Source organism: Suncus etruscus, chromosome 9 (assembly GCF_024139225.1).
Source record: "Suncus etruscus isolate mSunEtr1 chromosome 9, mSunEtr1.pri.cur, whole genome shotgun sequence".
Classification (NCBI taxonomy): Eukaryota; Metazoa; Chordata; class Mammalia; order Eulipotyphla; family Soricidae; genus Suncus; species Suncus etruscus.
The window spans coordinates 59797285-59809566 of record NC_064856.1 but is presented as its reverse complement, the minus strand read 5'-3'; the positions used below and the strand labels follow the sequence as shown (position 1 = coordinate 59809566).

General features: G+C 39.2%; 1 protein-coding gene across 2 annotated transcripts in view; it reads left to right on the top strand.

Annotated features, from left to right (window-relative positions):
• The window catches only part of SBF2 (SET binding factor 2), a 394504-nt gene that overhangs the window by 61552 nt on the left and 320670 nt on the right, over positions 1-12282 (top strand). For both annotated transcript variants that reach the window (XM_049780980.1, XM_049780981.1), the window contains exon 2: positions 2481-2566. In XM_049780980.1, coding sequence (XP_049636937.1) covers positions 2481-2566 — 86 coding nt within the window. The remainder of the gene's footprint in view (positions 1-2480; positions 2567-12282) is intronic.

The window sequence follows — 12282 nt, the reverse complement described above, 5'->3', positions numbered from 1 at the left end:
GCTGGGGGTTAGCGCGTGCAAGGCAGATGCCCTACTGCTTATGCCATAGCTCCGGCCACTAATTCAACAATTCTTAAATATTTTTACATTAAGCACTGTAATACAAGTCTAGAACATTCGAATTTCTTTCCATAACTTCTCTAAACAAAACCATAAGAACATTTCTGCAGATGTATATACAGTTTGAAAATATATTTGCTAAAAATATTCTTAAAATTCTTAAAATACACAATAAAACATCATAGTAATTGGCAAACATTCAGTAGGATAGTTGAGAACTTTCAAAACGCTAACAACATGCATTTCCCCAGTATTTTGCAAACTAATATTACATCACTAAAGTTATACAAAAGTTTCTGTTTGCAGTGGGGCATAAAACAAAACAAAAGATCCACACAGATAAAGTACAATTTATCCAGCATAATAGTGACCGATGCAAAGGTCAAGATATTAGCCTGAAACAAAGTTAATTCTTTGGAGCTAACCCAGGTACAGGAGGTTCTGAAAATAGCTTCTCTTAAGTTAAGCTTTGGCTGGTCATGATCCTACCTCATTATCTCCATCTATGTTAGGCTACTGAAGTAAGTTGTCTGGGACAGAAAGGCCTATGGTTCCTGAGCTGGAATCTGGATTGGGAGTCCACTATTCTGACTGCTGCTGGTCCCCCTACAATGGAGTTTTTTCGTTGGCCTCTAACCCATCATAAGCTGCTTAATTTGGGTGGCCGAGGACCTTACACAAAGCACCTTTGATAGCAGACAGGCCATGGGCCTCGGCTTCTGGGAGACAGCTGAGAGCCTTCAGCTTTCTCTCTTTCACTGCCTTCTTCTGTTCCATTTGAAGGGGCCTCTGCTACATTCAGAACAGGTGCCATGTGTACCAATGTTCTGGTGATGGGCTCTGCACTCAATCCAGTTCAAGAAGGCCATGATTGGGCCCGGAGAGATAGCACAGCGGCGTTTGCCTTGCAAGCAGCCGATCCAGGACCAAAGGTGGTTGGTTCGAATCACGGTGTCCCATATGGTCCCCCGTGCCTGCCAGGAGCTATTTCTGAGCAGACAGCCAGGAGTAATCCCTGAGCACCGCCGGGTGTGGCCCCCCCAAAAAAGGCCATGATTAGCCACCAGAGGGGCAAGGCACTCACCATTGTTTTTTGGGGGGGTCTTCTTGGGTCCCTGGGTCCTGTCTCACTGTTCATGTGCCAGTTGTAAAATAAAAAAGTGCGGGCCGGGCGGTGGCGCTAAAGGTAAGGTGCCTGCCTTGCCTGCGCTAGCCTTGGACGGACCGCGGTTCGATCCCCCGGTGTCCCATATGGCCCCCCAAGCCAGGAGCGACTTCTGAGCACATAGCCAGGAGTAACCCCTGAGCGTTACCGGGTGTGGCCCAAAAAAAAAAAAAAAAAAAAAAAAAAAAAAAAAGTGCACGAGTTGGTGAGACCACCCCAGGCACCGTATTTCTAACCCCTTAGGTGGATGGGTCTACAGGTTGTGATGGAGAAATAATACACCAAGCAGTTAGAATAAGGTATATCGGAGTCAGCTTTCCTTTTACTTCATGGCTTCTCTCTGCTATGTGCTCTCTCTGCCCCATGCTGCCTATGTGTCCACTCCAAGCCAGGACTGCTTTTCTTTATTATCCAGAACCAAATCCACTAGGATGGGGAAAGGTCCTGTAATCCAAGTGGGCTTTTAAATACCAAAAGAAGAGATTTAGGGGATAGAGAAGTTGAGGGAATACCTTTGTAAGGCTGTTAGATAGTATCACTTTACAATAGAATACTTATTTTAGCTTGAGATAATGAAAATACTGTTTTGAGGAAAAAAGTTGGAAGAAAAGGACAGTTGCTCTCATAGTGGTATAGATACCAATGTTATTTACTGTCTTTTTCCCCTTAGTTTTGTGTGTGTCACTGTTTTGAGATTCTTTAGAATAGACATTGTCTGCCATTTTTATACTGATCAAATAATTTAGTTTAAACTTCCATCTAAAAATGGGGCCCGGAGAGATAGCACAGCGTCATTTGCCTTGCAAGTGGCCGACCAAAGGTGGTTGGTTTGAATCCCAGTGTCCCATATGGTCCCCTGTGCCTGCCAGGAGCTATTTCTGAGCAGACAGCCAGGAGTAACCCCTGAGCACTGCCGAGTGTGGCCCAAAAACCAAAAACCAAAAACCAACCAAACAAAAAAAACCCTTCCATCTAAAAATAATCTAAAAATGGCGGATAGATAGCACAGCGGTAGGGCATTTATTTGCCTTGCATGCAGCAGACCCAGGACGGATGGTGGTTTAAATCCCGGCATCCCATATGGTCCTTTGAGCCTTCCAGGAGTGATTTCTGAGCACAGAGCCAGGAGTAATCCCTGAGCGCCATCGGGTGTGACCCAAAAACTTAAAAAAATTTATTTAGAAAAGAATATGAATATAATGAGTAATTTTGTTTTTAATCTCATACATCTAAATCCTTTAATTTTTGTTGATAGGATCGGGACCAGGTCTGGGAAAAATAATCCAGAGATTTCCACAAAAGGACTGGGATGATACACCCTTTCCACAGGGAATTGAATTGGTAAGTTCCAATAATTTTTGTACTTCCATAATGATAATTTTGCTTTATATTTGTATTATAGCAAATAGTGCTCAGAGGTTATTCCTAGCTCCAAAGTTGGGAATTTCTTCAGGTGGTGCTTGGGTTTCATGCTGTGTTGAGATTATTAACCTGAGCCTCAAGCATATATGAACACCATACCCTTGAGCTACTTCCTATACCTATAATGATAATTCTTGGCTTTGTTTTATTTTTTTGTCTTACATGGTGGTACTGAGGGCTTATTCCTGGCTCTGCTCTCAGGAATCACTCCTGGAAGGGCTTGAGGGACTGAACTGGGGTCAGCTGCATGCAAGGCAAACACCTTACCTGCTGTACTATTGCTCTGGCTCTCATAATGATAACTTTTTAATTTTACATTTATAATTACACTTACTGTACAGTTAATTTGTTAATTTAACTAACATATTACAAGAACAATTCTACCTAGGAGATATCCTAGGTTATAAGTATAATAATCTTTGAATATATTGATCTTTAATACATTTTTTTAGAATATTTTTTTCCACTGAAACATCTCTAATATTAAAGGTGAAATTGTTTACTTATATTTCTGTAAGATGAAAGTGTGCTCGTGATTCTTTAGTCAAAATCTTAGCCTGTGGCTAGGGAAATGACAGGAGTGCTGGAGTGCTTTGTATATGTGGAGTCCCAGGCTAAATCCCCAGTATCATGTGCTCCTCTAGCACCCCTGGGCTTCTGAGCACAGAAAGGTATGTCTCTGCACCCAATAATTTCATAACATTAATGTACAAAACAAATGTATAAATCTTCACTGATGTAGAGTATCATTAAAGAAATATTCTTAGTACTTTTTCCTGAGAGTGGTTGTCACAATAAAAATTAAAGAGAAGATACAGGAAAAATTTTAGGTTAATTTAATGGTAACCATGGTTTTAGTTTGATCTTGAATCACAAGTCTGAATTTTTTATCTTTTTCAATAAGATCTGTATGTTGCAGTTCAGTTGCTTAATTTTGGCAGCCATTTAAAAGCAGCTTAGGGTTGACAATAAATTATGATGATTTGGTTATTGTATATGATGGTGAGTGGTTGGTGCTAAAAATAGGAACAAGAACGATAATTACAACAGTGTTCTTCAATATGACTATAAAGTTTGGTTTTCAAACATATTGGAGTATTTGTATGTAGATTTTGTGTATATCTGTCTGCATATACATACTAGCAGTTTTCTTCAAAGCAGTTCTTGAGAAAATATTGTTATAATGTGATTGTAGAGTATAAACTCTAGGGACTGCCTGGGTTGAAATCCCAGCTCTGTAGTATGACTTTATTGTTTGTTTTTTGAACCAAACATGGTGGTACTCTGTGGCTACTCCAGCTCTCTGTTGAGCTCTCTCCCCAGCATTGCTCACGGACTCATGTGATACAGGGGGTGAATATAAGCCTCCTGAATTGCATGCAAAGTATGAGCTCAGCCCACTGAGGTACCTTTCTGGCCCCTATATATGTGACTTCGACAAGCCATTACTTCTTTGTGCAGCAGAGTCTCCATCTGTAAAATGAAGATAATAGAAATAATGTTTTCATAAAGTTGTTATAAAGATAAAATGGGGAGGAATTAAAAATGCTTATATAAATGTTTTCCACAAGGTTAGTAATCAGTAGTTAAATGGTTAACTTATTGCTATTGTTCCTGATGATGTTTATTTGGCATCTCACTGCACCTTGCCAGAATAATTACTCAGTCTATTATGAACATGGATCAGAAAAACCTACAAGGAATAAAACTGATGTTGAAAATTGTTATTTTTTTCATCCTAGTTTATGATTGTTCATTTTAACTACACTAACAATAAAGGATGCTTTATTAACTACTTTTGATACGTGTAGGTGTAAGATCTTGAGATTGATCCTTAACTTTGCATTGTCAAGGTGGCCCCTTAAATACTACTAGGTGTGGTCTTATAAAAAAAAGTAACATCTGGATTGGGAATGAGTTTAGGGTTATTTCTTGCATAAAAACAAAGATTTTTGTCCTTGGTACCATTTTACCTCATTTGGCATCACTTAAAATAATCTAAGCTACAACCATCAAACATTGTAATGTCTATATATCAAGGTGGCAGCAATGGATGGAATAGAGGAATGAGGCATGGAGGATGATGGTAATATAGGAGCACTGGTGATGGGATTTGACACTGGTGGTGGTTTTCATATTGAAATATTATATGCCTAAAACTCAATGCTATCAATAACTTTCAAAAGTCATGTTTCTTCAGCTAAATAAAAAAATTTTTTATAAAGAATAAATTACAGTTGACTATCTGAAAAAAGAAATCTCCTGTGTGACATGACTGTTTTTTATTGTTTCCCAGAAACTGTGGATTGGCTCGTATGGGTTTCTTCTTATAAGAGAGCTAGCTATACACAAGAGTGACCATGATCAGAAGCTTAGAATTTTAAGTCCTCTTCCATTGTCTTGAGAAGAGTGGTGAAAATAAGAGTGGTAGATTATATACATGAGATGAAATTCCATAAAACTTCCCCAAATACAAGGTTTGGAGAACCTACCCAACTTTGCAAGGATCTCCCGTGACCTAGCCCTACCTATTTTTTTTATGGCTGGTCACTTGTATCCTTTATCGTATATCCTTCGATAGGCTGGTAAAATATATGTAAAGTTCCCTGACTACTGAGAGTTTTTATGTCAAATAATCAAATCCAAGAGGCAAGAGGTCACGGGAACCTCCAATATTTAGGCATATTGGACAGAAGTGGTGGTAATCTGGGACCTACTGCTTGTGGTTGGCATCTGAAGTAGGGGAGCCAGTCTTTGGGAATTGTGTCTTTAACTAAGATCTAACACAGTTTCCAGATAGTTTCAGAATTAAGTTGTAGGATACCCAGTGGATGATTGGAGAATTGTTTGGTGACTTTTTGACCAAGAATGTGAGAAGTGAAGTGTTCTGTGTAAAGTAAAAGTTACCTTGTAAAAAAGGAAAAGAAAAAAAGTTACTCTGTAAAGGAGAAATATAGGTAATAAGAAACACAGGATCCAAGGAAAAGTAGTTTCATGGAGAGCTGCTGCTTTACTATATGCCAGCATTTATTAATATTGGATTTATGATGTCAATAACCAGGCATTTGTAGTGTTACAGTTGTTTTGTTATTGTAAAATCAAGAGAAATAAAGAAATATTTAGTGTAATCCTGCTGCTCAAATCTCGTCTTTCTCCTCTTTCTTTATGCTAGGGACTTAATCCAGAGTCTCACACATTTATGTGTGTTCTGCCACTGAACTAAATTTTTGGCACCAACTATTAAAGTTGTCAAACTTGTTCTAGCATCCTACTTAGTGGTTAATGAAAGGGTTAAACTTTGGTACTTTAGAACTCTTATGTGTACTTCCTCTCACATCAAAGTATGGAGGGATATTTACTTGCCAATGAACGACGAACAACTCAGGTACAGTAGGTACAATTGGTGCAGAAAGAGATCATAATTTTATTATAGCCATTTAGCTATGTCTGAAAAGAGATAACTTGAATACCAAGGGAATGTATAATTGTGATGGCTCTGATTTCTTTCCCCAGTTGTGAGGAAAAGATAGATGTGATTTTGGGGGTGTGTCTTTGTGGCCACAGCTAGTGGTAATCAGGGCTTACTTCTGGCTTTGTGCTCAGGGATCACTCCTGGCAAGTAGAAAGGACTATATGGGGTGCTAGGGAACAAACTGGGTTTGCTGCATGTAAGGCAAATATTTAACCTGCTGTACTATTGCTTTGGCCCTGGAGATACATATACTTTTACTATATAGTAAATATATTCATTTTCCTTATATGATATACATTCTTATGTTTTAAGTGCTGTCAGTATCTCTCCGATGACACCCATTTTTTTTTTGTTTGTCTGTTTTTGGGTCACACTCAGCTGTGCTCAGGGGTTACTCCTGGCTTAGAAATTGCTCCTGGCAGGCTCGGGACCATATGGGATGCGGGGATTCGAACCACCGACCTTCTGATTGCAAGGCAAACGCCTTACCTCCAGGCCATCTCTCCGGTGACACCCATTATTTTGATTGATTAATTTTTGGGGGAGTTGGAGCTCTATCAGATTGAAACCAGGGCATATACAATTGGGCATTTACTCCATTATTGAGCCACTGCCTGCCCTTGACAGATTCTTGAAACATTTCAGGATATTTTTGAACTAGATTTTATTTTTTGTTTTTTTGGGGGCCACACCTGGCAGTTCTCAGGAATCACTCCTGCCAGGGCACAGAGGACTTATATGGAATGCCAGGAATTGAACCTGGATTGGGTATGTGCAAGGCAAGCACCCTACCCGCTATACTATCACTCTGGCCTGAACTCTATTGTTATTTGAGGGTAATTAAGGGCAGGTATGTGACTTATTCATATTGTAAATGCTTGGCATATGTGAGGACATGTTTTACATCTGACAATAACAAAAAATAAAACTTAATATATATAACATATAATTAGTATATAATACATTGGAAACTTTATCTTTTGATTTTTTTTTTTTGTAAGTGGAAATAATACTTTTCCCTTTTGGTCCACATCTGGCTGTACTATAGTACTGGTTTGATAGTAAATCTTTGTTTTTCATTTGCTTTTGGGCCATGCTTAGGGATTATTCCTGGCTCTGTGCTCAGAAATTGCTTCTGACAGCTTCTGGGAATCATATGAGATGCTGGGTATTGAACCTGGTTTGTCTGCGTGCAAGGCAAATGCTCTATTCATTGTGATAGTAATTCTTAGTGTCTGTTGTGCTTTTCAAGTAAATGAATTAATCTAACACTTAATTATCAGTGATTTTATTAGTTTTATTAGTTTATTATTAGTGATTTCTCAATGAAAAATCAACCTAATATCTTAAAAATTGAAGTAATAGGGCCCGGAGAGTTAGCACAGTGGTGTTTGCCTTGCAAGCAGCCGATCCAGGACCAAAGGTGGTTGGTTCGAATCCCGGTGTCCCATATGGTCCCCCGTGCCTGCCAGGAGCTATTTCTGAGCAGACAGCCAGGAGTAACCCCTGAGCACTGCTGGGTGTGGCCCAAAAACAAAAAAAAAACAAACAAAAAAATTGAATAGGGACACATATTTTGCTTAGTAAACTCTCTTCCAGCTGTATCTTGTTGTCACAGAAAGCAAGATTACATCTTTTTTTTTCCCGCTATTATTCTATTTTTTATGTGCATATATATGTGTAAAACTGTACACATCTTGGGGCCGGAGCCATAGCACTGTGGTGTAGGGTGTTTGCCTTGCATGTGGCTGACCCAGGACGGACTTCAGTTCCATCCTCGGCACCGGCATCCCATATGGTCCCCCAAGCCAGGAGCGATTTCTGAGTGGAGAGCCAGGAGTAACCCATGGGCATTACAGGGGGTGGCCCCCCCAAAAAACAAACAACAACAAACTACACATCTTTATCCACTTATCTTTCATCCATCTTGGCTATTGTAATTAGGACTGCAATGCATATAGGTGTGTATATATACATATATATATGTATATATATTGTTTCAGATTATTGTTTTTGCCTATGACACATTTGCTTTTGTTTTTTGTTTGTTTTTGGGTCACACCTGGCAGCGCTCAGTGGTTACTCCTGGCTCTATGCTCAGAAATCGCTCCTGGCAGGCTCAAGGGACCAAATGGGATGCCGGAATTCAAACCACAGTCCTCTGCATGCAAGGCAAATGCCCTACCTCCATGCTATCTCTCAGTCTGACACATTTGTTTTTAATATTTTGAGATACTTTCATACTGTTTTCCAAAGAGGTTGCATTAATTTACATTTGTGCCAGCTATGTACTAGGTTTTCTTTTCTGCACATCCTTGCCTATACTTGTTGCATCTGGCCTTTTTGATAAAGACCATTCTCACAGGTGTGTGAGGTGATATTTCATTGTTTTGATTTGCATTTCCTGATAAGAAGTGAAAATTCCCAGAGTGCCATGTGCCTGTTGGCTGTTTGTTTTTTTCTTCGGTGAAATGATTTTTCAGTTTTTCACACCATTTTCTGATAGTTTGTGTAATTTTTTGTTGTTGTTGAGTTTTGTGGGTTCCTTATATATCTTGCAATTTGCTTGTGTTGGATGTATGGAATGTGAATATTGCATTAGATGTTTATTTCTTTCACTCTGCAGAAACTTTTTAATTTGATGTAATCCTGTTTGTTTGTTATTGCTTTTGTTTTTCTTGCCTTTGGAGTTGAATTCCTATTACATCTCTGAAGCCAAGGTGATAGTGTTTTTGCCAGGTCTTTCCCCCACCCCCCACCCCTGGGGGTTCTGGGAGAGTTCAGGGCTTTTTTCTGACTCTGTGCTCAGAGTCCTGTCAGGGCCCAGGGGACTAAATGTGGTGCTGGGGATTTTATCTGAGTCAGCCATGTGTAAGGAGAACACCTACTGTACTACCCATTATACTACCTCTGCAGCCCCTTGCTTTATTTTTTATAATGTTTCCCATTGGCTGAATGTTATCAAGGTGGCATAAGAAGACCTTATATATTTTGTAGAAGGTCATGTACTATTGAGAAACTGCATTCTAAAAGCCTTGGTAATGACTATTATAGTTTTAGGTTTAATGTTCAAGTATTTAATACATTTTGAGTTGACTTGTTTGTGGTACAAAGTAGTCTTTAGTTTTATTTTCTACATTTGGCTCTCTAGTTTTTTGTGTACCAATTGAATATTTTCCTGTTTCCATTTTTGCTTTTGACTTCATTTTAAAAATTTATTATATATGTGAGGATTTAATTCTGGGTTCTCAATTCTATTTCACTGACTTGTGTGTCTATTTTTAGTTTAATATTAACTTTGAGTATTATGGATTTGTAGTATACTTTATTTATTTCTTTATTTTTGGCTTTTGGGCCACACCCAGTGATGCTCAGGGGTTACTCCTGGCTATGTGCTTAGGAATCACTCCTGGCTTGGGGGACCATATGGGACGCTGGGGATCAAATTGAGATCCCTCATTGGTCAGCCACATGTAAGGCAAACGCCCTACTACTGCGCTCTTGCTTCGGCCCCAGGATTTGTAGTATACTTTAAAATTAGTAAGCTTAATGCCTCCATTTGCCTTTTGACTAAACCTATTTAAACATATCATTGAACCCTTAATTTACCTATTACTTGTGCTTCACTTCTTGTATTATAAAACTAAAATTTTGGGAATTTGAAAAACAATTATATAAATAACTGAAATGCTATGTAGTTTAGAAAATGCCTATAGTTTCAAGATCAGGGAGAACCCTAATAAAGTTATAACCCAATTTAAGGTAAAATGGCTCAGTTCATGAATTGTTTGTTGATTCTGTGATGGTATGTCATCTTTTCTGATTGACAAGTCTTAACTTTCAATGTAGTACAATGATTTTTATATAGCGTTAATGTTAACATCTTTTTTGTTTGTTTGTTTGTTTGTTTGTTTTTTGGATCACACCCGGCGACACTCAGGGCTCTCTATACTCAGAAATCACTTCTGGCAGGCACAGGGGACCATATGGGATCCCAGGATTCGAACCACCGTCCTTCTGCATGAAAGGCCTTACCTCCATGCTATCTCTCCGGCCCCTAATGTTTACATCTTGAAGTGAAATCTAATTAGATAGCCAGCATAATTATGTAAAATGGAGAATGGAAGATTAAATTGTTTCACAAAGGTTTAACAGTTAAGACACAATAGAACTAGAATTAAGACATAAATGCTTTTCTCCAAATAGTGAAAGCCATACTGAGAAATAAGACATTGGGAAGTATTCCAAAGCAGACATTTCTAGAAAAGAAAATTTCAGACCAATATCCCTGATGAACAAAATCCTAGCTAACCAAATCCAACAACATATGGAAAAAAGTCATACACTACTATCAAGTGTGATCTATACCAGGGATGCAAGGTTGGTACAACATATGCAAATAAATTAACATAATATATCAGTAAAATGAAAGATAAGAACCATATGATCACATTAATCTACAGAAAAGCTTCTGACAAGACCCAACATTCATTCATGATAAAAATATCTCAACAAAATAGGGGTTGGTAGAACTACCCACAAGATAGTAATGGGCCAACTATAACATACACAGCCAATATCATTCTTAATAGTAAAAAACTGAAAGCTTTTCCTCTTAGATCAGGCACAATGAAACGATTTCCACTATCTTCACTTTTTTTTTTAATTTTTGGGCCAAACCCCGTGACGCTCAGGGGTTACTCCTGGCTATGCTCTCAGAAATTGCTCCTGGCTTGGGGGAATATAGGGGTTTCTGGGGGATCAAGCCACGGTTCGTTCTAGGCTAGCGTGCGCCAGGCAGATGCTATATGCCCTGCGCCACCACTTGGGCCCCTATCTTCACTTTTATTCAGAATGTATCAGAAGTTCTGGCTATAACAATCAGGCAAGAAAAACAAACCAAAGGGATCCAAATTGAAAAGAAGTCAAATTATTACCATTTGCAAATGACATAATAATATACATAGTAGAATCTGAATCTAAGAAACATCTATAGAAAAAATCTGGCTACAAAGTCAGTACACAAAAATTGGTTGCCATCTTCTCCTCCCCCTCTTCCCCCTCCCCCTTCCCCATCTCCTTCCTCCTCTTCCCCCCTCCTCCTCCCTCTCCCCCCCCCCACATCCTTTTCTTCTTCTTCTTTTAGTTTTTGCGTCACACCCGGCAGCGCTCAGGGGTTACTCCTGGCTTTACACTCAGAAATCGCTCCTGGCAGGCTCAGGAGACCATATGGGATACCAGGATTTGAACCACCACCCTTCTGTATGCAAGGCAAACCTCCATGCGATCTCTCAGCCCCGGTTGTATTCTTTTATTTGTTTTGTTTTTTGGGGTCACACCCAGCGGTGCTCTGAGATTTATATCATGATAACATTAAATCACTTAAAGAGATAGAAGAGGAATAAAACAAACAAACAAACAAATAACCCCCAAAACTAAAGGGACCAGGGAGATAGAAGAGGAACATAGGAACTAGAAAAATATTCCATGTTCATCGATTGGAAGAATCAAATATTGTTGGGCCCGGAGAGATAGCACAGCGGCGTTTGCCTTATAAGCAGCCAATCCAGGACCTAAGGTGGTTGATTTGAATCCCAGTGTCCCATATGGTCCCCCGTGCCTGCCAGGAGCTATTTCTGAGCTATATCCTGAGCAGATAGCCAGGAGTAACCCCTGAGCACTGCGGGGTGTGGCCCAAACCCCCCCCCCCAAAAAAAAGAGAGAGTTGTACACATCAAAACAAACTGGGAATAATCCAGATCAGTACAACAGTGAGATATTGTCTCACACTTAAGAGAGTTGTACACATCAAAACAAAACATACTGGGAATAATCTGTGTTGGTGGTGTGATGTGGTGAAATCAGTTCTCATTTGTTGCTGATGTGAATGCTGTCTATTTCAAACCCGATGGAAAAGAGAACAGGAATTTTTCAGAAATTCAGAACAGAGAGCTTCTATATGACTTATATAGCATATCTGTACATATATGTGTGTATATGCAGACATACATGTCTACACATCTGTACATATTCTAAGTAAAAGATAATCATGTTCATTCTGAAGTTGAAGCTTTTGGGCTGAAGAAATATTATCATGGGTAAGGCAATTGCCTTGAATGCAGCTGACCAGAGTTTGATCCCTGGGCACCCCTGATGATAACTG